Source organism: Callithrix jacchus, chromosome 10 (assembly GCF_049354715.1).
Source record: "Callithrix jacchus isolate 240 chromosome 10, calJac240_pri, whole genome shotgun sequence".
Taxonomy (NCBI): Eukaryota; Metazoa; Chordata; class Mammalia; order Primates; family Cebidae; genus Callithrix; species Callithrix jacchus.
Window position 1 is genome coordinate 88528104 of NC_133511.1, and position 22786 is coordinate 88550889.

Here is a 22786-nt window from a genome sequence, read left to right on the forward strand (position 1 = left end):
TGGGAGGGTAAATGTCTATGTTTATTCAAAAGAAATCATAAACATTAGTTCTATGGGACACTTGGGCAAGTTTCAAAAGGATGAGATGATCTCATGAAACCCCTAGATTTGGGTTTCAAAATGAGAAAACAACAAATAGATTCCTCCACCCAAAAATCACACAAAATTAATCAACAAATCTGTATGCCTCCTCCAACTGTAGCTCTTATTAGAGGAATGTTCACATAATGAAGCTAGACTTTGGAGATGGATGTTATTCACAAAAATACAATTATGTCCATTAGACACCACTTACCAAGGCAGGAAAGTGAACCTAAATACATTTTAAGTATTTCTGGCTAATCCTCCCTTATTGACTGTGGTAAGAATATTGGAGTGAGACCAACATCTGCAGTAGAAGGATTTGGAAGAGGAAGTTAGCAGAAATTTAATTCCCGTGTTATTCATATTCTGTATGACTCTGTTTCATGCTGTATCCACTTTGCATAGTACTGTGGATTCATTAAAAATTAGCAGACTGAATTTGTGCCTAAATGGCCAGTAATACTCCAGGCTGAAAAATGTTTCTGTCACTGCTTCCCAGAATTGTTTAAAAACTGTTCTGACTGGTGGTTCTTTCTGCTTGATATGGCCTGTTCACAAGCACTGAATTGAACTTGGGCATTTTGCCAGGGGCATTGCAACTGAGGATATTTGGAGGCAACTTTTAAACGTAAGTTGCAGAGCTAGGAAGTGCCAGAACTTCAACAATAGGCAAAGTTGCTCTCTAGAACAGTGGGAGAATCAAAGTGTTATTCTGACATTGGCCTTTGCAGTTTTTGTCCCAGTGACTTTAAATTTTGGAAGCTGGCAATCGAGATACATGCAGGAACATGTGGGACTATGAATATGTGGATGAAATTATAAAAGCCCTAGTTGATTTTATTTCTTTAGTAAAAACTGTCATGAGAAAAGCACTAAACTGGAATCAGGTGCTAAGAACCTGGCTCCAGTCCAACCTGACTCCAGTCAGGTTCTTATTTTACAGAATTGGACACTGAAAATCAGATCTTTTATTTGATTTACTTATGTCCTAAGATCTGGTTCTCAGTGTCTGCATCTGTAAAACAGCATGGTACTGTGACCGAAACACCAGGGGTTAGGCCCTCTTGCTTTGTACACAGAAAGCTAATCCCTGATACAATGAGTATTGCCAGGGAAGAAGGCTTTATTTGGGTGCTGCAGCCAAGAAGAACAAATCAGTCTCAAATTCATTTTAGCAATCAACTAAAATTCAGAGTTTCTATAGTGGAGTAGGAATGTAGCTACATACAGGAAAACAGGAATTTTAGGGAGGGGAAGGAGTCTGGCATCTAATTATCTTGTACCACCTGTTCCTTAACCAAAGGTCAGTTTGCTGAGGGAGAAACTCAGATAAGACAAATTTAAGTTTCAAGTTTTCAATTATTATATTTATTTATATAAGTAAATATTAGTTCTGTGGGACACGAGCCAATTTCAGTACCACTGGCAGGGCCAGAAAAGGCAAAGTAGTTACAAGCTAAACTCTCTTTTCATCTGCTTTTATTTCAGCGATTCTCACTGAGATTTTATTTAATGAGTACATTACATTATTCCAATACTAAAATAAGTTTGAAGACTTCCAGCTGGAAGATGTGTTCTAAGGTCCTTTTGTTACTGAAATAACAGAGGTTCTGTCTAGGTCTTGCTGCTTACTGCATAGAAGGCCAGTCACTGAGACAATCAGTATTGCCAGGGAAAAAGGCCTTATTCGGGTGCTGCAGCCAGAGAGCTGGATTATCAGTGTCAAATTCCTCTCCCTGATGGACTAAAATTAAGGTTTTATATACCAGGGAAGAAATGTAACCATGAAAACAGGAATTAGGGAGGGATAAGGGAGAGGAATTGGTCAACAGGAAGCAGATGGTCCATTAGGCAATCACAACAGAGGAGGGATCTGAGGTCTCATTGTCTAGATGCAGTGACCTAGTGAGTTTCAGCTCCTTCATAATATATGGGAGCCTGCTGGTTGGTTTTCTGAGAAGGGAACTCAAATAAGACAGTTGTAATTTTCTCAAATTTTAAGAATGGGAGGGTCAATTCCTATGTTTATTCAAAATAAACCAAAAACATCAGTTCTATGGGACAGTTCTTCTGGTTTCACTTTATAAAATTCTGATATTCTAAATGAGAATAACCAGTAGAAATACACTTAATTCTTATAAATCTATTAGTTTTAATTACTATTTTTTATTGAATTTTTATTAGTTGGTACAATATTTGATTTTGAAAACCACTTCATGTCAACCACATAAATGAGATTCTGTGAAACCCCCAAATACACATGTATAAATTTTAGATACAGGCATATAGAAAGCAGGTCCAAAACCTTCATCAAAACCTACATGAAAGTGGTAAGAACACAAGTCATCTCCCACTGGCTGGGAGTCAAAAAAAGTCTAGTTCTCAAGGTCACACAGAATAAGAAGAATTGAAACAGATTATGTAGCCTCTATGATGTGACTTCCCAGAACTTCTCTCACAATAACATCCTCTTCCCAACATTTTGGTGCCCATATGAATCCATAACATAGTGGGCAGGAGAGGAGGAGAGGGATTCAGCAGGGTCTTTGATGATTGTGCAATATTTCCTCTTAATAGTAAATGTTCTGATATTTGAAAGAAGCCGATGACAAATTCTTTGGCTTTCAATGCCAAACCTCCATAGCATATTTTTGCTAGATAGAAAGATTCATGCATTCTTCACATTTAAATCAATAACTTTGTTAAGTTGGAGCTCTAGATGGCTCCTGGTCTTAGACATAAGTTATTTGTTTGTTTTAAAAACCGTATTCTACAAAAATTAGGAAGAAAAATAATAAAGAAAAACATGGATGTTTGCCTATTCAAAAACACCTTGCCTTCAAGGGCTTAGACAATGGGCAAAACTCCAGTGATTTTTTTTAGTTCATTTTCAATATTATTTTGTATTGAATATTTGTCTGAATCTTAGCATTATAATTCAATAGCAGACATTTCCATGGTCTTTAAAATCCTGACTCAGAGGAGAATAACCCACTGGGAAAAATGGAGCACCAAGCTGAGTCCGTAGGCAGGAACCAGAAGCAGTGATAAGAACTGTCATAGAACATCAGATGTCAGAGAGAAACCTCCAGGCACATTAAACCAAAGAATTATACAAAGGTGCTGTTCCCATAGCAGAGCATAGCCGGGTTCTGATGATGTTTATCCTTAATCCACTTTCATAGAATAAACAGGACTTCTTTCACAGACTGTATGCTAACTCAGACATTGTGCACCACATAGAAAAACAATGGTTCATGAAATACGAACCAAAACACTAATTTCATTAGAACCAGGGTTTGATTCAGGATACTGTAAGAATTTGCAAATTTAACACTTCTAATGTTTTTTCATTTCAGATGCTGCACAACAAACATGTCATGGTCCGTGTGGGAGGAGGCTGGGAAACTTTTGCAGGGTATTTGTTGAAACACGACCCCTGCCGAATGCTGCAGATCTCCCGTGTGGATGGCAAAACATCCCCTATCCAAAGCAAATCTCCAACTCTAAAGGACATGAATCCAGATAACTACTTGGTGGTCTCTGCCAATTATAAGGCTAAGAAGGAGATTAAATGAAACAAGTTGGTCATGACAAGGGGACCCTATAATGGCCTGTATCCGCTTCTCCAGTATAGTCAGTTTAGTTCATATGCTCTGAAAACTGTTTTGGAGAAAAGTATAACAGACAGAAAAATGTCATCATGTTGAAAAATGTTCAAAGAGTAGCACTATTTATTTTTAATGCTTCTGTAGAATATGACCTATGAAAAGATATTCTAAACTCAGATTTAAATTAGACAAATTTTAGGCAAATTATTTCTCAATATAAGAACAGTATTTAGAACACAAACAATATTAGAAACAATTCTAGCTAAAGATAAACACTATAAGGAGAAAACATTTAGGATTTGGAGATACGTCAACAGAAAGTGCCTGCTTTATGTCCATGAGTAAAAGCACCCCAGACATTTTTATAATTGCAGAATTTTTATGCTTTTTTTTTTTTTATAAAATGATGATTAGTGTGATAATGTGCTACAAAAAAAAATATATCCAACAGCACTACAAATAAGTATAGAGTATTCACAGTAGTAATACATTACTGGAAAGGCCACTTAGAAAACTTTACATTTACTTGGAAGGTTGCCTTAAAGTGTATCTCTTATCCATGACCAAATATCTGGGGTACTTTTGGAAGTTGTCAGTACACCCCCTTAGAGAATAGCTTATGAGTTATTTCACACATTCCTGAGCACATGGCTGTGTTTAGAATGACCTAGTGTAATTCACACATGAGCTGACATACGTTGATATTTTGAGTAAATTGTACAGTCAACTCTTCATTGATTTCATGTTATTTCAAAGCATTTTCTTATTAAAAATATATCTTTAGTTAATCCTATTTTGCTATGCTGTCTAGTAAATTCACTGTAGCTAATGATGTTACAGACTTACGTATACCCTTGTATACCTGGGACAGGGCTGTTTTATACCAATAAACAGCAAAATATTGTCCTTACTGATTCAAGAATTAAAAGGATAAATTTTTAAAATGTTATCTGTCTCTAAATCAGTGCCTCATTTTGAAATCAAGTTAATTTTCAAATGGCAACTTTCCCCAACAGTTATAAGAAAAATCAAATTAGGGCTCCCTTGCACTTCTTCATTTTGGGAGATGAGTGATTGTGGGTGATAGTTTTCCTTAGCAGAGGGTTCAGGTTTTATTATAGGTAGTAACATAAGTGCTACTTGGAGTATAAAAAGGATAGAAAATTAAATTTTCATTTATTCATTTTTCAACATCAACAAAAAAATCTACCTTTCTTGCTCCAAAAAGTCAGGAAGGGAGAATGTTTGTCACATGACAAATTTTGTCAAAACACACACAACCTGTCAACTGAGAAGTTTGTAAACAACAAGCATGGCACAATTTTGTAGGGCTGGAAGTGATGATAATCATTTGGGGGAAATAGTCAGTGAAACCTATAAAAATGAATTTAAAATGACACTGAAGTGTTGTAGAAGATAAAGTCACCTTGGTACAGTGAATAATTCTAATCTATTTTAAAATATAACATGGATTGATAAAGATTAAGATCTTTAAATTACCTAATTTTGACACTGAATTTCTTTGTATAGTTAATGACAATATTTCCATCAAAATTTTCTCCTGTGCCTAAATTTGTTCCATAAGCATATTTATATCCTTATAATTATTCCATTGGCTATCTCTAAACAAAATTTAAAAATAATAACTTGATTAATTTAAAGAATAAGCTTAGCTTAACAAAAGTAATATTAACTTCATTATTGCATTAGTAGTTATCTATTACTGCATTAAATTGCTACCAACTTGGTAGCTGAATAAGCATATTTATTATCTCACATTTCTGCAGTCAGATGTCCAACATGGTTTCACTGGGCTAAAGTTGGAGTGTCACCAAGGCTGTTTTCTTTTCTGAAGAGTCTAGGGGAGCATACATTTTCCTTCTTTTTCCATCTTCTAGAGGCCACCTGCATTCCTAGGCTCCATGATTTCCTTCCTCCATCTTCAAAATTGGCAATGTAACATCTCTGTGATCCGTCTTCTTTCTTCACATCTTTATCTCATAGGTTGGAAAAGTTTTCTGCTTTTAAGGATTATATTATTAGATTGGATCTACCTGAATAATCTATTTTAAGTTCATTAACTTGATCACATCTAAAAAATCCACTTTGTCATGTAACATAACATATTCATAAGTTACAGGGATTAGGGCACGACCATATTTGGAAGGGAGGGAAGGATTATCACACCCATACCACATCTAAGATGGTCTTTTAAATGTCATTGAAAACATGGGCACAACTGGCACTTGAGTCTAGCTGCTAGTCAATCAGCACGAAACAGTGATGTGAAAAAAATTAGACTATATTGAGCCTCTTACTCCTTGACTTCTTATTGAGAACCGGCAAGGACATAGACCAAAGTAAGTTAATGTCATCTTATTCCCAGCTAGATGTAAGATCCAAGGAAGAACAATGGAGAGATGGGTCCTATACCCAATGAATAAAGGATTTAAAAGTCTTAAGTAATAATCTGGTTGCCAACAGAGTGGAAACATCTCAAACCAGAAGTCCAAGTAAATAGTAAAAAGGCCACAGTGAGAAATATCAACACATTGAGCAGACTAGGCCAATTCTGAAATTGACTCTCTGCTATCATATTCAGTGCCTTCTGATGTAGGTGAGGACAGAATAGTACCTACATGATGGGTGGTGAAAGTCCTTGAATCAGAGACATATAAAGAATGATTTCAGGAACCCTGGGAGGTGTTCATTTTTTACTGTTAAGAAATTACTTGGAAGAACTGTTAGCTGTCTTGTCTACAGATTGTTCTGTACTAGCAAAAGAATAGAAGCAGGGAGGATGAATAAAAAACTCTGGATCACCAATCACCAATGTAGCTCAAAGGAAAGAGGAACTTCGTTACAAAAATAATCCAGACACAATGCCCACCTCATAAGGTACTTGACACTTTATCACTGAAAAGACAGTATCGACTAGATGGTTGACTTCCTTAAAGATGTTACCGAAGGAACATTTAAAAACACTGGGTGAGTAAATTTAAACTTGTTTGTGATTAAATTTTTTTCTCAGATTCCTCTCTCTGGGTCATTTTCGGCTCTTTGTCGTTAGGGTTTCTGAAGAGTGTTGACTATCTCTTAGAACAGAGCATGAAATGAGTTTTTCTAGACATATGAAGAAGGAAACCAACCAACTACATCTCTAACGTGTACAGTATCTTCAGATTATGAAGTTATGAAATCCTACAATCCTCTCATTTTGCATTTTAAGAGCCATAGGCATCCAAAAGTTTAAATAATATGTGTAAGGTAAAACAGGTAATGGCTCTAATTCCAATGCTTTTCTCTTTTTAAAGTTCTATTTCATGACTCTTAATCAGAGTAAGGTAAGAAGATCAAATCTCAATCCCAATTCATAGAAACTCAAAAGATCAAAAATCATCTCAAATCCTGATTTCAGAGTTGAGATTTTCTAGCTAAATTTCCCCAAAGTTAAACATGCATCTAAACTCATGCCTTTAGATGCACAATTAAATATTATTTCTATGATCTCTAGTGTCAAAACCTTTGTGCATAAAAGGATCTTAGTAGCTGAGAATTAGAAGGAGCCTTGAATTATTGAAGACTAATGGCCTGACTGATAACTGCTGTTCACATTGCTAGATTATGTGTTATCTCCTTTAAAAGTAATTCATATTATTTCGGGGGGTTATTTGGGAAATTTATTTTTACCAGTTGAGAAATATCCAATGGGTGTACCAATTCCTTATTCCACCAGCAATGTACCATTGTTTGTTTCTCCATATCCTCACCAACAATTTCCACTTTTACTGTTCATAGCCATTAGAGGAAAAAAGGGAGGTCATCTTTATTTTAATTTGCATTTTCCTAATGACTAATGAAGCTGAACACCTTGGTAGTAATACTTGTTTTACAGTTTCTTTGGTGAAATACCATTCAAATCTTTTGCCCATTTTTAATTGGATTAACTTAATGAGTTATAAGAGTTCTATAAATTCTGGATATAAGCTACTTACTTGATACACAATTGCAAGTATTTTCTCAGTCTATAGTTTGCCCTTTCTTTCTTTTCCTTACTTCCTTTTTTTCTCCCTCTCCTCCCCTTCCTTCTCTTCTCCTCTCCCCTCTTCTTTCTTCTTTTGAGGTGGAGTATTGTCCAGGCTGGAGTACAGTGGTGCAAATCTCAGCTCACTGCAACCTCTGCCTCCTGGGCTCAAGCAATTCTTGTGCCTCAGCCTCCCGAGTAGCTGGGACTAGAGGCATACAGCACCATGCCTGGCTAATTTTTGTATTTTTAGTAGAGACAAAGTTTTGTAATGTTGGCCAGGCTAGTCTTGAACTCATGACCTCAAGCCATCCACCCACCTTGATCCCCCAAAGTGCTGGGACTGCAGCATGAGCCACTGCACACAACTGCCTTTGAAATTTAATTGTGCTTCTGAAATTAAAATTTTTATGTAGTTAAATTTATAATTTTTAAAAATTAATAATGCTTTTGGTATCGTAAGAACTCTTTGCCCAACTCAAGGTCATAAGGATTTTTTTCCATGTTTTCATCTGGAAGTTAAATGGTTTGTTATTGCATTCAGCTCTATGATACATTTTAATTATTGTGTATGGTGTGAAGGCTTTTTAATTGTATTGGCATATGGATTCAGTTTTCCCCTTTTCTCCATTGAAGTGCCCTGTGAAAAGTCTAAGTTTATATCTAAACCTTCTATTCGGTTTCACTGATATAGCTAGCTATCCTTAAGCCATACCACACTATGTTGACTATTGTGGCTTTATAGTACATTTCAAAATCAGATATATAAATTTTCCTATTTCTTCTCTTAGAAATTACAATTTGAAAAGATAATTTCAACTTTTACATTCAGCGGGTATGAAGGTTACATGGATACATTGCATAATGCTGAGCTTTGGGGTGCAACTGATCTTATCACCCAGGAAGTGACTATTGTACCCAATAGTCAAATGTTGCCATCCTCCCTCTCCCCCCTCTAGAGTAGTCCCCAGTGTCTATTGTTGCCATGTTTACATCCATGAGTATCCATCCAGTGCTTAGTTCTCAGTGAGAACATGTGGTATTTAGTTTTCTGTTTCTGCATAAATTCATTTAGAATAATGACCTTCAGCTGCATCCACATTGCTGCAAAGGACATGATTATGTTATCATGGCTGTGTAATATTCCATGGCATATATGTATCACATTTTCTTTATCCAGTCTACCACTGATGGGCACTGAGGTGGATTCCATGTCTTTGCTCTTGTGAATAGTGCTGCAATGAACATATATGAATATATATGTCTTTTTTGGTAGAATGATTTATTTTCTTTGGATTTATACCCAGTAATGGGATTGCCAGATACAATGCCAGTTCTAAGTTCTTTGGAAAGTCTCCAAACTGCTTTCCATAGTGGCTAAACTGAATGACTTACATTCCCACCACCAGTGTATTAAAATTCCCTTTTCACAGCAGCATCAGCAGCATGTTGTTTTCTTAACTTTTTAATACTGGCCATTCTGACTGGCATGAAATGTATCTCATTGTGGTTTTGATTTGCATATCTCTGATGATTAGTAATGATCAGCATGTTTTCACATTTGTTGGTCACTTGTATGTCTTTTGAGAAGTGTCTGTTCATGTCTTTTGGCCATTTTTTTTAATAGAGTTGTTTTTTACTTAAGTTCTTTATAGATTCTGGATATTAGACCTTTGTCAGGTGCATAGCTTGTGATTATTTTCTCCAATTCTGTGGATAGTCTGTTTACTCCGTTGATAAAGTTTCTTTTGTTCTGCAGTAACTGTTTCTCACTTGTCAATTTTTGTTTTTGTTGCAATTGCTTTTGAGGACTTAGGCATACATGTTTTTCCAAGGCTGATACCCAGAATAGTATTTCCTATGTTTCCTTCTGGGATTCTTATAGTCTGAGACCTTACAATTATATCTTTAATCCATCTTGAGTTTCATTCTTCTGCTTATGGTTAGCCAGCTACTCCAGTACCACTTATTGACTGGGGAGTACTTTCTCCATTGCCAGTTTTCATCAACTTTGTCAAAGGCCAGATGAGTCTAGTTGTGTAGCTTTATTCTGGATTCTCTATTCTGTTCCACTCTGTGAAAAAAATGACATTGGCAGCTTGATAGGAAGAGCATTGAATTTATAGATACCTTGGGTAGTACGTCCATTTTAATGATATTGATTCTTCAAATCCATAAGCATAGAATAATTTTCCATTTGTTTCTTTCAGTGTGTATTGTAATTGACCTTTTAGAGATATTTCACCTCCTTGGTTACATGCATTCCTAGGTAGTTATTGTGTGTGTGGCTATCGTAAATTGGATTGCATTCTTGATATGGCTCTCAGCTTGAATATTATTGGTGTATAGAAATGCTACTGATTCTGGTACATTGACTTTGCATTCTGAAACTTTACTTGTTTATCCATTTTAAAGCCTTGTGGCAGAGTCATTAGGGTTGTCTAGGTATAGCACCATGTTGTCAGTGTAGAGAGACAGTTTGACAACTTCTTTTCCTATATGGATGTTTTGTATTTTTTTCTCTTGCCTGATTGTTCTGGCATCAATGTACTTCCCTACTTTGTTTTTACAAAATTGTTTTGGCTTTTCTAAGTCTTGCTTTCCATACAAATTCAAGAATCATCTTATTAAGTTCTCTAGAAAAATTTGCTGGAATTTTGCACTGAATTTACTGGCCCATTTGAGAAATACCATCTTTCAATCCAAAAACATACAGTATTTCTTCATTTAGATTTTAATTTCTTGGCAATGTTTTGTCATTTTTAATGTCTAGAGTTTTTCCTTTTATATTATTATAACTGAAATTTTCCTTTCAGTAAAAGATTATTAATTGCTTGCATATAAAAACAGAATTGGCTTTCATATATTTTTCATTCTGCAAGATTGCTAAAGTCATTTATTAGTTCCATAAGTTTTTGTGGAACCTATGAGAATTTTCTACCTATGAGACACTTGGTATTTTTTAACCTACTTTAAATATGTCTGTTACTTATAACGTAACTATGTCTAAGAAACAGAGACAGAGAAAAGGGCATTTTAGGAGTTAGGTAGGAAAAGGAGTTTAGCGTAACCCCTTGACATCTGAGTTATGTGACAAGATAAATTTCAAAGAAATAGCCTAGAGAGCATCAATCTGTGTGCAAAACTAATTAGTTCCACTTCAGATAAGTTTGAGATACTTGCAAAGAATGACTCAAACCGTTATATAACTAAAACAACATTAACAGAAAACTCAACACATATTTGGTACTATAAAAATAGCCAATGTAATTAAGAATAAAAAAGAAGTATCATATCTAGGGGAGTAATGTATGAATACTTATTTCTTAGACAACAGTAATCACATTCAAAGTCAATATTCACAAGATGAAGCATAACTAGAAGACGATGACTATGACAATAAAAAGCCATGTCAAATAGGAAACTAAAGTGTTTGAGTTACTGGAACCAACACTTCATCAAAGTCTGTTCTACATACAAATGCCTTGTCTATAGCTTTTGAGGAAAATCAAGAAAAAAGCCACAATACTATATTTGATTTAATTTAGAGCATGTGTGGTAAAGAGTATTTGAATACTTGCTTGGAGAAGATGTTAAAAGAAATATACTGTATGTCTCAACATATATAGGCAGTCATGGCTACTTACCTCTTGCTGGTCTATTTATGCACAAATTATTCAAAACTGAGAAGAATTACTTTTGTCTTCTAAGGACATAGCGTAATACTTATCAGTGAATATAAAAAGTGAAACTCTTGGAGAAAAAGAAAATCCAAAGTTCATGTTCCATGTTCCTGGGGTACAAAGGATGATGATAGACAAAATTTTTATTATAGTATTATTTCTTTAGAGAAAAACAGGGTACTAATTACATCATTTTTCCTTTATAGAAAATCCACCTATAAATACAGGGATTATACGAATATACCAAACAACCTTTGGTTCTGTTGCTCTTCTGAATCCCAATGTGATTTAAAATGTTCCTGAGGTTTCCCTAACCACCAACTCAGCTTCTAAGTATTTAGGAGGTAGCAAATATACAATTTTATTAAAGAGACAGCTAAAAGTAGTTTTTACATAGAAAAAAAATGTCTATTTATACCCCTAAAAGGCAATACAGAATTTATACCAAACCATGTGTGGGAACTGTTAAATTACATTCCAAATACCAGCAGTGGAACAAACAGAAACACAGAAATGTTTTAAAAAACATGCAGCATGTTACAAAGGGGCTATATAATAATTTGCAACTTTTGTTAGCAGCCATGTTTGATTAGTATTAAGCAGCAGTGGGTTAAGCATTTTACATCATGATAGTTACATATATGCATTTTACTGTTCCAATTATGGTTTAGTAATTTGGTTAGGGGTTTTAAGTGACACTTTAAGCATTACAATTTTCTCCTAAATTATTAAATATGGGAAATCGACTTCCACATAAGGTTTTCATAGGAACTGATGGTTACTTTATGAGGGAGATGTCTGGATATATGTGTGTGTGTATATATATGTACACACACACCAATATAATATATATATATTACTGGTTTCTCATTAGACATCCAGTCACATCTTTTCCCTTGCCCTTTCCTAACACTGTTCCTAACATATGGATACCACTCCTTAGCCCCTACAACCCATGTGGTTTTGGAGAAAGCTGATTACATTCATAGTGACAGGCCATGGTTGGAAGGAATATGTCCCACTTTCCCAAAAAGAAATATATCTGAATATCATTAATGGTTAACAATAGATAAGCGTGACATTTGGGTATAAAACTGCTGGTAGAAATAGGACATAATTCCATGGAAGTAAGCCATTTACATGAACCCATGTCCCAATTCTATAAGATGTATTAAAGACAAAATTGTTCTTGCTATTGGGAGAAAGGATTTGCACAGTTCAAGGATGCTATGCTCTAGCTCTATATGCACTCAGCTATTAATCATTCCTTTTCCTTTGAAAAAATCATTTTAATAAAATCAAAAATTTTCATTCTAAAATATAGTTCAATGATTTCACTATCCTTTATGAACAAAAACAGCACTAATCCTCTAAAGGATAAAGAAATTGAGACTAACTGTATGTTTTGCCTAGATATTCACAGAATGCTTCATACCATAATAAAAAAAAAATTTTTCAGTGAGAAGTCAAGAAACCTGTATTATATAATAGGTTAAAGTTTTAAAAATTAACATGTACAATACACCACAAGATAGCTTAAGTCTTGTGGTAGGGATAGGTGAAGAAAGTGGCTCAGTTTCCTTTGTGTAGAGCAAGTAAACTTGGTCAATTTAACTTATAACTTCTATTGGCACTTAATATCTGCAAATTCTAATTTAGGGCTCAACATGTGGCCTTGCCATTTCAAAGAGCTATCAACCTTAATAGCTAATGGCAATTATTTTCCGTGTATTATAAAGGAGAAACCAAAAATGCTATAAAATTCATGTTTCTAATAAATAAAAATGTAAAGGTTTATGAACATGCATTGTATAGAATTACTGTTAATATTTTTACATCTGAAGTAAACCTTTTTAAATTACCGTACCTGCTGTTTCTTTTTCATACATTCATACTTGCCTTGACAATTTCACATCTGTATAAATCTTACATCATTCTCTTTTTAAGTAGACAAGATTAACACTACTTATTAAATATGGACAAATATATTACCACTCAAAACCCTTCCAGCTTATTAGTTTAACTCATTCAATTACTACAAAGATCTTTACAGAGCTGAATCTAATATATAATAGAACATCACTGCCCTCTGATGGTATCACTAATATATAATTTTAAATTTAGCAAACAAATAAAAAAACCCCTTTATCATAAATGTAAAACATAGTATGTTAATTTTATAAGCTACATAAAATTAAATTAGAAGAAACTTAACATCTGCCTAAGAATATTCATTACTTAGTAAGTTATAAAAATTTACAGTGCTCCTTCACATCAGCCCTTCAAATGATTTTTTTCAAGATTTTCCCCCATGATGTTTAAAGGCACTAAGTCCATAAGTTTAATTAAATATCTTCATATATAGTGAAATAAAAACAGATGTAAGGCGAAGCAGCATAAATATAAGTAGTTAGATCATTTTATAAAGGATGAAAATACAATTACAAATTTTAATCTTACAGGTGTATGGAAAATTTTTACATGCAATGTATGTATATTCACGATTTAGTTCCTTCTTTTAACTACTAAGAAAAATAGCAAATCACCTACTAACTGCAGAAAAGCAAATGTAGGAAAATTAGTATTTAATGAAAAGTCTAGCCATTTTCTAAGCTTGAAAATCAAAGGTTTTTTTAGCATTGCACTTAAGGGCAATAATATTATAAAGTCTGAATCTTTATTTATTCAAAGAGAAGAAATGAAATGGAGAAAGTCCACTTGATCGCAGATAAACAGTTATTGGCAGTAGACTCTTCTACTCACATTCTGCTTTATGAAACCGTCCACTAGAAAAGACAAAAATCAGACAGAAATTTATATAATATATAAAATTATATTACATAATATATAATATATAAAATTATATTACATAATATATAATATATAATTATATATAATACTTAAATTATAACAATATTTTAGTGAATAAACAGGTAAAAAGAGGAATATGGGACATCAAACTATAAAATAATTTTTGTGAATTGTAGCTATTCATAAAATTTTACGTTACAGTCCAAGGCCTGAAATAACATGATAGTTTAAAAGTATAAGGAAGACAAAATATCTGGTCAGATGGTGGGTAGTTACAGGATAACTCTCCCACTGTCTTGCCTGTAGTTTTCAAGAATAATTGTAGAATATCCTGGTAATTTAATATACTGGGATAGCAAGTAAATGGCCAGGACAGCCCAAGTTCTGTTCTAGTCTCTCCCTAAAAACAGGATGTCCTTCAGTGCTTTAGCCCAAGGAGTCATGCTGTACCTCCCCCTCTAACCCCTGGACATAAAACCCAGGCTCTCATCTAAGGTTCAAGCAGGGCACACACAGATGCAATCAACCCCAGGCAGTTTTCCTTGGGAGACCAGCTTATGATGAATTCTAGGCTTCTATTGTCCCTTGCTGTCTATCTGTAAGTAATAAACTCACTCCACATAAAAGTTTTTGGGTTTGTTTTTGTTTTTTTGTTTGCTTGAGATAGGGTCTTATTCTATCACCCAGGCTGGGGTGAGCTAGGAATGGCTCACTGCAGCCTCAACCTCCAAGGCTCACATCATTCTCCCACCTCAGCCTCCTGAGTAGCTAGGACCACAGGCACAGGTCACCACACCTAATTTATGTTTATTTTTTTAGAGATAAGGTCTCACTATGTTGTTCAGGCTGGTCTCTTAACTCCTGGCCTCAAGTCATCATCCCATCTCAGCCTCCCAAATCCTCCCCCTCTCAGTTGAGATTACAGGTATGAGTGACTTTGCTTGGCCTCTTCAAGTAAATGTTACATGCATGGGTATTCTGTCCACTGGACTCTGAAGTTGTTAACCACTGCACAGTGAACCTGCTATTCAGTAGCAAGATCCCAAATATCCAGTAATCAGTAAAGGAACACAAAATAAACCATCACAAAACCAAAATTTTAAAATTATTATTTTAGCCTGGGAGTCAAGAAATGACAGAAACCATTAAATAATGGTTTGGCAAGGTCTTTTCATTGCTTGAGTTGAGAAAATATTCCATCTGATGTTTTGTTTAACCAAGTCTATTAAATCTATGATAGGTTCTGAAGAGCCATTGGGATAAAACAAGAGATGTTTAGCAATCTCTTGATAGTTTTTTCCAAGCACATCCAAGGAATATTACTGGGTGTTTTATATATATAGGTGTGTGTATATGTATATATATACATAAACACATATGAATGAGTGTGTATATATACATATATACAATCTATGTTTAAATAAATTTTCAAAATTAAAGATTAATTCAAGTAAACTTGCTTTTTCTTTATTGCACAACTTGTTAGAGGCCATAATTTTGTGCCATTTTTTTTTTTTTTTTGAGACGGAGTTTCGCTCTTGTTACCCAGGCTGGAGTGCAATGGCGCAATCTCGGCTCACCGCAACCTCCGCCCCCTGGGTTCAGGCAATTCTCCTGCCTCAGCCTCCTGAGTAGCTGGGATTACAGGCACGCGCCACCGTGCCCAGCTAACTTTTTGTAATTTTTAGTAGAGACGGGGTTTCACCACGTTGACCAGGATGGTCTCGATCTGTTGACCTCGTGATCCACCCGCCTCGGCCTCCCAAAGTGCTGGGATTACAGGCTTGAGCCACCGCGCCCGGCCTGCCATTTTTAATCTCTAAGCAGGGGATAGCCTACAATATACAATTTAGCATTTTTAAACATTTTTATCCCATGGAACTCTAATGGTTAAACCCCACTCTCAGAGACACTGACTAATGTGAGGTGGAGCCCAATGGTTAATCCTTTTTGAAAGCTGCCTATGAGACTCCAACATTCAGCCAAGGTTGAAGTCACTGTACTAGAGGTCTACCCTTACTCCTGTGCTGCTATCTCCTGTATTGATAGTACTTCGCATTTTGATGCTGTCATCACATTGATTTCTTCAAGTAAGGGTCTTTTTGCAGAAGACAGTGAGCACTACCCATGCTAATTACCCTGGAAAGATGGAGCGCTGGTCAGGAGAAGAATATGTGGACGGCGTGAAGACGGAATACAAACTAGATTTATACTATGAAGTTAGGTTAGGAAGGCTCTACCTACTCTAGAGGATACTTCAGCCAGCCCATGGAACAAGCCAGACAGCAGCCCTTAAAGGACCACAGGCCAAAAGTTTTGAGGGTTAAGCACCTTCTGGTCTTACATTTTTCCCTTCTGTTATCCCTGAGTCTCCCAGAATTTTGCTTTTAACTTCATGCTCTTGACATGCTGTGCTTGTGTCAAGCAGAATAGAGTATGCCCCTTGAAGCCAATGTGTTAGTGGTAGGTGATGAGGAATATTCCAAGGGAAAAATACTAACAGTGGGCAACAGCAGTGGCTAATGACAGTGAGCCACTGGAGAAAATCCTCCTGCTACTATCTAGTTTCATGGTCCTGAGGGTCATTTTTACTAAGGGGGCTTGAGAGATTTCTTACAAGAACAGTACACAAAGAAAAACAGGAACCAAATTTAACATGGGAATGTTTTACATTTTTAGCCCTTTTGAAGGGATCATAACTAATACAAGGCCTAATTTGTTTTTTAATGTACAGATGTCAGAGTGTGGAAGCTTCAAGTTTAATTAAGAAAGCCTCTTTCTTTAATTTAAAAGCTGATGTTAATTTTATTAGAACTTGTGAAATAAGTGTCTTAATTATGATTAAGTGTTGATTAAAGTATCCTTTTCCTATAACAATACATATAAATTTAATACCTTCACTTCTACTGTGAAATAGTGGATCTCAACATTATTTCTAGTACTACAATTTAATTTTCATGTGGTGTTTTTGAGAACCCTGTATGAAGTAAACCTAGTAACACAGTACTTTATCTCAACAGAATATTGAAAGAAAGAATCTATATTTCTGATAAAGAAGTGACCTTGTTGTCACCCAGCTGTTTTACTTTACACTAGATCTATTATGTTATAGAAGTATAAAAGGCAAAATGGTCAGACTTATTTACCTTATATTGAAACTACTTTATACATTGCTAAAAATTCATCCCATAAAAAACAAATTTTATAAAAAAATTTTCATACATTAAATATTAGATGAAGTAACTTACGATATTAAAATAGAGACACACACTCTTATTTTTATGATATTCTTGAGCCAGAATCAACTGCTCAGGGTGTTGATAAGCTGCCTGCCCCACACGTTAGAAGAGTATCTACATGTAAGCATGTGTATGTGTATATGTACGTGTGCGTGTAGTTTTGAGAGCAAAAACCAATGAATCTGTTGAAAAGTACTCATAAATCATTGACAAATTAAATATAAATGATTAAAATTAAATACAGTGTCCCTTTAACAAATATATTTACTTCCATTTATTTTAAAAGTGGACCAAGAATAAAATCTTAATATATGAACCACTGTTTTCCTGAGCTTTAAAGGATTTTTAAAATAAATCCTTTAAAGTCCTGCTAGACTGTGAAGACTCCAGCATTCAGAGACTCTGCTTAACTTGTCTACCAGTCTAGCTCTGGCATCCATATCTTGGGAGGTATGTGTATGATACCCACACCTGTATACCTTCTGTGATCCCAGTTAACATTTACATAACTATAGAAAAGGGAGGCAATGGAAAGATCAAATATTCCAAATCAATGGGTAAAAGAACTCAGGTCATAAAACAGAATTTATAGTGTAATCCAGTTTAATACCATATATAAATGGAGGTTAGAAATTATGTCTTTCAAAATAATACATAATTTGGATAACTTTTATACTTCTTTATGTTTTTCATATTGCCTGAATTTTTGACTTAAATTAAGATTAGTAGTAAGCCTAAGAGCATTAAAATATAGTGTTAAAATAAGAAACAAATTATTATTTCACTTTGGGGAAGAAAAGCCAATCAATTTCAATAAATGTTAAAACAAATTGATATTACTTCCAATATTTACTATTCATGCTTTTAAATAATTTCAAAATATTCTGATAATGAGAGTCAGGAGAAAATTATTTGATGAATAGCTACTTAAGTTTTCTAAAATGCCCAGTTAAGTTCAACATTAAGTAAATTTTAATACTTACCCTAAGTCCACCTTCTGGTGGGGGCCCAGATGTAGCAATTTGTTTTTCCATTTTTTCCTTTTTCTTTCTCTTTTCTTGCACAGATTGAACATCCAAAATTCCCCGAGATGCAGCCTTTGAAAAATTTGATAAGAAATACAGAAAGAAAACAAAAATCTGTCCAGTGTACAAAGCATTTTTTTTTGTCTGTCTTTGCTTTCTAGGTTTCTCTTTGGGGGTAGGGAGTTGGTTTATTTTTGGTAACAAAGAAGGAGTATTTCTACAACAGCCTTAACATAACACATTGTTTCTTCATTGGGTATTTTGCAACTATACAAACTTTCTCCTAAACTTGCTTCACATCTTATTTTACAATGCACAGCCATTTTAAAAGGATGTTACTAAAAGAGCATCTACATTTAGAGAAGATATGATAGTTTACATATATTAAATAATATATTAATGCAATTTATATAAACATGAAAATCATTTTGAAAACAATTATCTTTAAATGTAAATTTTTGGGATATCAAAGGCCATTTGCATTAGAGAATCTAGCTATGGACATCTACAAAAAATGAAGTAGAAACTCAATTATTTAAGTAGACAAAATTTACCTCTTTTTGTCTTCTCTCTGCAGCCTCTGCAAGCTTTGCTCTTTTCTCTTCCTAAGGAAAATGTGTAAAATTATGTATTAAAATAATTAAAAACATTATTATGAATAAATTATACACCGGTATTTCATAGGCACTGTAACAGTTTACAAAAACATTCAGTACTGCCCTAAATGTCCCACAAAGAATGCTGTTACTCAACCTCCTGAATTTCATTCTTCTTGAATATACCTTCAAATCAGCACATGTTAAAATAAATACAAGGTTTCCCTATATAATCATTTATTTTTTCTCTCTCTTTTAATAAGAGGGTCTACAGCTAGTCAGGGCAATAATAAAACAAATAATGTTTAAAAATTCAAAAAGGAAAATACATGGTTTGGTATGCCTGTAAAAATGGAGTCTGAAGTGACCTAGTGTTTTTAGAAGAGGTTAATGAATAAAGTGGGCTAATCTCAGTGTGTAGGAGGGAAGGATGAGAGTAATTTCATGAGAGGTATTGTTCCATATTAGCAAACAGTGAATATTATTTTTCTAGACAATGTACTACTTATTATAAAACACTTTTTCTAGGTGCTGGGGATACAGCAATGAAAAAACATAGATAAATGTCTCCTCCCAAATGAAACAATTTCCAATTGAAGGCACACAGACAAATATAATGAAGTAAATAAATGTCTGTCAGATGATATGGCAGATAAGTAATGGGAGAACCGCAGAGTGGTATTGTGGGGAACATATTTAGTTTAGCGTGGTCAGGAAAAGCTTCCCTGATAAAGTGACATCCAAGCAGTGAGCTGTGTGGTTATCAAGCGAAAAGGATATAGCATGAGGATGGGAGAAAGGTTTAACAAATCTGATACACTGTATTTTATCAACAGCCAGAACAACAAAATCAACATCACTTAAAATAGCAGCAACAGAGAAGCTGAACTTTCCCACATAAAATGTATACTAAATTTTTAGTAGCTATACTTTAATAACTGAAGAGTTAATGTACTTCCCTAAATATTTCATTTCCTTCAACTAATTTTTAGCTAGAGGTGAGAGAGAAACAGGTTTATGTAAACTCCCCGTAAGGAGTGTCAATGTAAAAATACTGTTAACAGAAAGCTACAAAGAGTGTACATGTATCGTACCACACGCCCACAGGCTACATTTGAATTTCAGATAAGCAATGAGTAATGTTTTTGTAGAACTAGATCCCTACTATTGCATGGCACAAAACGACATTACAAATGTATTCCTTGTATAACTGAAATTCAAATTTAACTGGGTGTCCAGTATTTTTGTTAAATATGACTACCTTACAAATTGGACACTCTATACTACATAAAATATTATTTTAAAAGGATAACTTAAAAGAATGAGATAAATACTACAAAGAAATCAATAAAATATCCGATAAAGTTCAGGCGTATAAGCGACTTTCTGAGCACCTTCTTTTAAAAGGTTGGTAGACAGGTGAAAATGCACATCTCCTAGATGACTAAACAGCTCCCAGAAAAAGCAACGTCTTTCTTGCGCCTAACTCCATCTACCACATCTCCCAGAATATCCCACGCGCAGCGCCCTCTGCGTGCGCCGGCGCCCTAGGAATTCCCGGGGCCGCCAGTCAGCTAAAGGTAGAAAGACGCCACAGCCGCCTTTGGACAATGTTTTGTTACAAAAATACGGCTCTACCCGTAGGCGGCGGTCTAGGTCGCACTGACAGGACCCAAGTACCCTCCGGACGCGTCCACCCGTCTTCGCCACCAGGGTCCCCCCTCCCACCCTCTCGACCCGCGCCACCAGGTCCAACAGCCCGGCCCGCCCCGCAGCCCGTCGCTCGAGGACAGGTGCTCGAGGCGCGGACCCGCGGACTCGGGAACCTGCTCTACTCACAAGGTCAGGCGTGGGAGGCGCGGACTCCCCGGGACAAGGAAAACACAGCCCCATAGGGACGACCAACTGGGGTACCCCTAACGGGTCCGCCCCAGGCCAGGCGGCGCTAACTGCGCGGTACGATGCACGTCCCTGGTCTTCCGCGCTTGCCCCGCCCCCACCGCCGTCCAGTGGCTCGGCTCCGCCCCTGCAGCAACGCTCCGCCCCCACCCCGAGGCTTCGCCCCGCCTTTCTTTGTGGCACCGCCTCGCTCTTCTAGCGACTCCACCCCGCTCTTCTCGCGATTCCACCCCGTCTCCGCAGCTCAGCTGCGCCCACCTAAGGCTTTGCCCAGTCTCCCACCCACAGCTCCTCCTAGCCCCGCATCGCGAGAGCCGGGCCTGTGACCAAAGCCTAGGTTCCGGGGAAACACCTGCTGCAGGCAGCAATGCAGGGAAATGATGGAAAAGTTTGCCTATGGTTCCAAAGCTCTTCCTGTTAAGCTCTACCAATTATAAATGAGTGAGTGGCACAACTCTGGATAGTTCGTGCTACCTTTTTATGAGATGGGACCCTGGTGTCCTAGAAATTAAAGCCAAAATTCCAAGTTAACATCAGCACCGATTGCTGCCTTCTTAATGACAATGCCATTCCAGTTGAGAGGGCAGAATATCAAATCCATTATTATGACTATGAATCTTGCCTCATAAATGTGGCATTAGTTGAGATTTCCACTAGTTTCTGGTATTTAGGAATCATACCTCGGAGAGTAATAATAAAGTTTCATCTATCGGGAAATATTTTAATGAAATTCTTCTCAAATTTTAATAAGTATGAGAATCACCTGGGAACCTAGTTAAAATTTAGCTGCTGATTTAATAAGTATAAGGTGGGGCCTGAGATTCATTTCCAGTAAACCCACAGGTGATACTGAAGTTGTGCATCTCCTTTCCACACAACGCTTTAATTTTATTTTTATTTTTGCTTTTTGCATTCTATTAGTTATTTTTGCTTGTTTGAAAATTTTCAAACATAACAAAAATGTAGGATGTATAATGATAATATCTCAGAAACCATTCTCAGCTTTTTGATGTATATTCTTACCGGTTTTTTTATAGATATATAATTTAAATATAATAAATATGAACCTATTTTGATTATAGAGTTCACTGAGTTTTAAAAAACATTAATTCATATGATCACCACATTCAAGATATGTAAGTTTTCTGTCACCCAAAAAACTTCTGTTGTACCCAGTTCCGTTCAATACTCTATCCCATAACTAGATCCAGGAAACAATTTGTTTAATATCACTATAGTCTTTAAGTTTTACATAAATATTAATATCACTATAGTCTTTAAGTTTTACATAAATGATATATACAATATATGTTTTACATATATTATCAACTGTGTGGTCAACTGCAGTCCAAAAATATTAAATGGAAAATTCCAGAAATAATTCATAAATTATAAATTACATACCTTCTAAGGATCTGGTGAAATCTTAGGCTGTGGTAATCCATTACACCCAGGATGTTAATGATGTGAATCATCCCTTTGTCCAGCATATCCAGTGTCTAAGCTACCCACCCATTAGTCACTTAGTGGCTATCTCAGTTGCCACTTTAACTGTTCCAGTATTATGGTGCTTGTGTTCAGGTAACTCTTGTTTTATTTATTAATGGCCCCAAGTGCAAGAGTAGTGATGATGGCATATTGTTACATTGTTTTATTTTATTATTATTGTTAATCTCTTATTGCATCTAACTTTAAACTTTATCATAGGTATAGTTATCTAGGTTCTATACATAATAGATGATATCATAGGCATCAGAGATGATACATAATAAGTGTCACCTATTATGTGTAGAAAAAAAGTGCAGAAACAGTTA

The 22786-nt window shown here is 35.5% G+C and overlaps 2 protein-coding genes across 7 annotated transcripts in view; one reads left to right on the forward strand and one right to left on the reverse strand.

Moving 5' to 3' along the window:
- GAS2 (growth arrest specific 2) overlaps positions 1-4641 on the forward strand; it is a 142280-nt gene extending 137639 nt beyond the window's left edge. For 5 of the 6 annotated variants that reach the window (XM_002755107.8, XM_054242184.2, XM_078339263.1 and 2 more), the window contains one exon: positions 3444-4641. In XM_002755107.8, coding sequence (XP_002755153.1) covers positions 3444-3662 — 219 coding nt within the window. In that variant the 3' untranslated portion in view covers positions 3663-4641. The remainder of the gene's footprint in view (positions 1-3443) is intronic. The other variant, XM_035266046.3, reaches the window with a different exon arrangement.
- Positions 4642-11738: 7097 nt separating this feature from the next.
- SVIP (small VCP interacting protein) lies at positions 11739-21071 on the reverse strand. Its single transcript, XM_002755119.7, has 4 exons — positions 20913-21071; positions 19032-19082; positions 18436-18549; positions 11739-14188 (listed from the first exon to the last, which is right to left on the reverse strand). The coding sequence occupies exons 1-4, from the start codon at positions 20964-20966 to the stop codon at positions 14174-14176; spliced, it is 234 nt and encodes a 77-aa protein (XP_002755165.1). The 5' UTR covers positions 20967-21071; the 3' UTR covers positions 11739-14173.
- Between the last annotated feature and the right edge of the window lie 1715 nt (positions 21072-22786).

Coding starts and splice junctions, on each gene's coding strand:
- SVIP (XM_002755119.7), bottom strand. CDS start 20,966: ATGGGGCTGTGTTTTCCTTGTCCCGGGGAGTCCGCGCCTCCCACGCCT. Junction 19,083..20,912: donor CGCCTCCCACGCCTGACCTT/GTGAGTAGAGCA, acceptor CATTTTCCTTAG/GAAGAGAAAAGAGCAAAGCT. Junction 18,550..19,031: donor CAGAGAGAAGACAAAAAGAG/GTAAATTTTGTC, acceptor AATTTTTCAAAG/GCTGCATCTCGGGGAATTTT.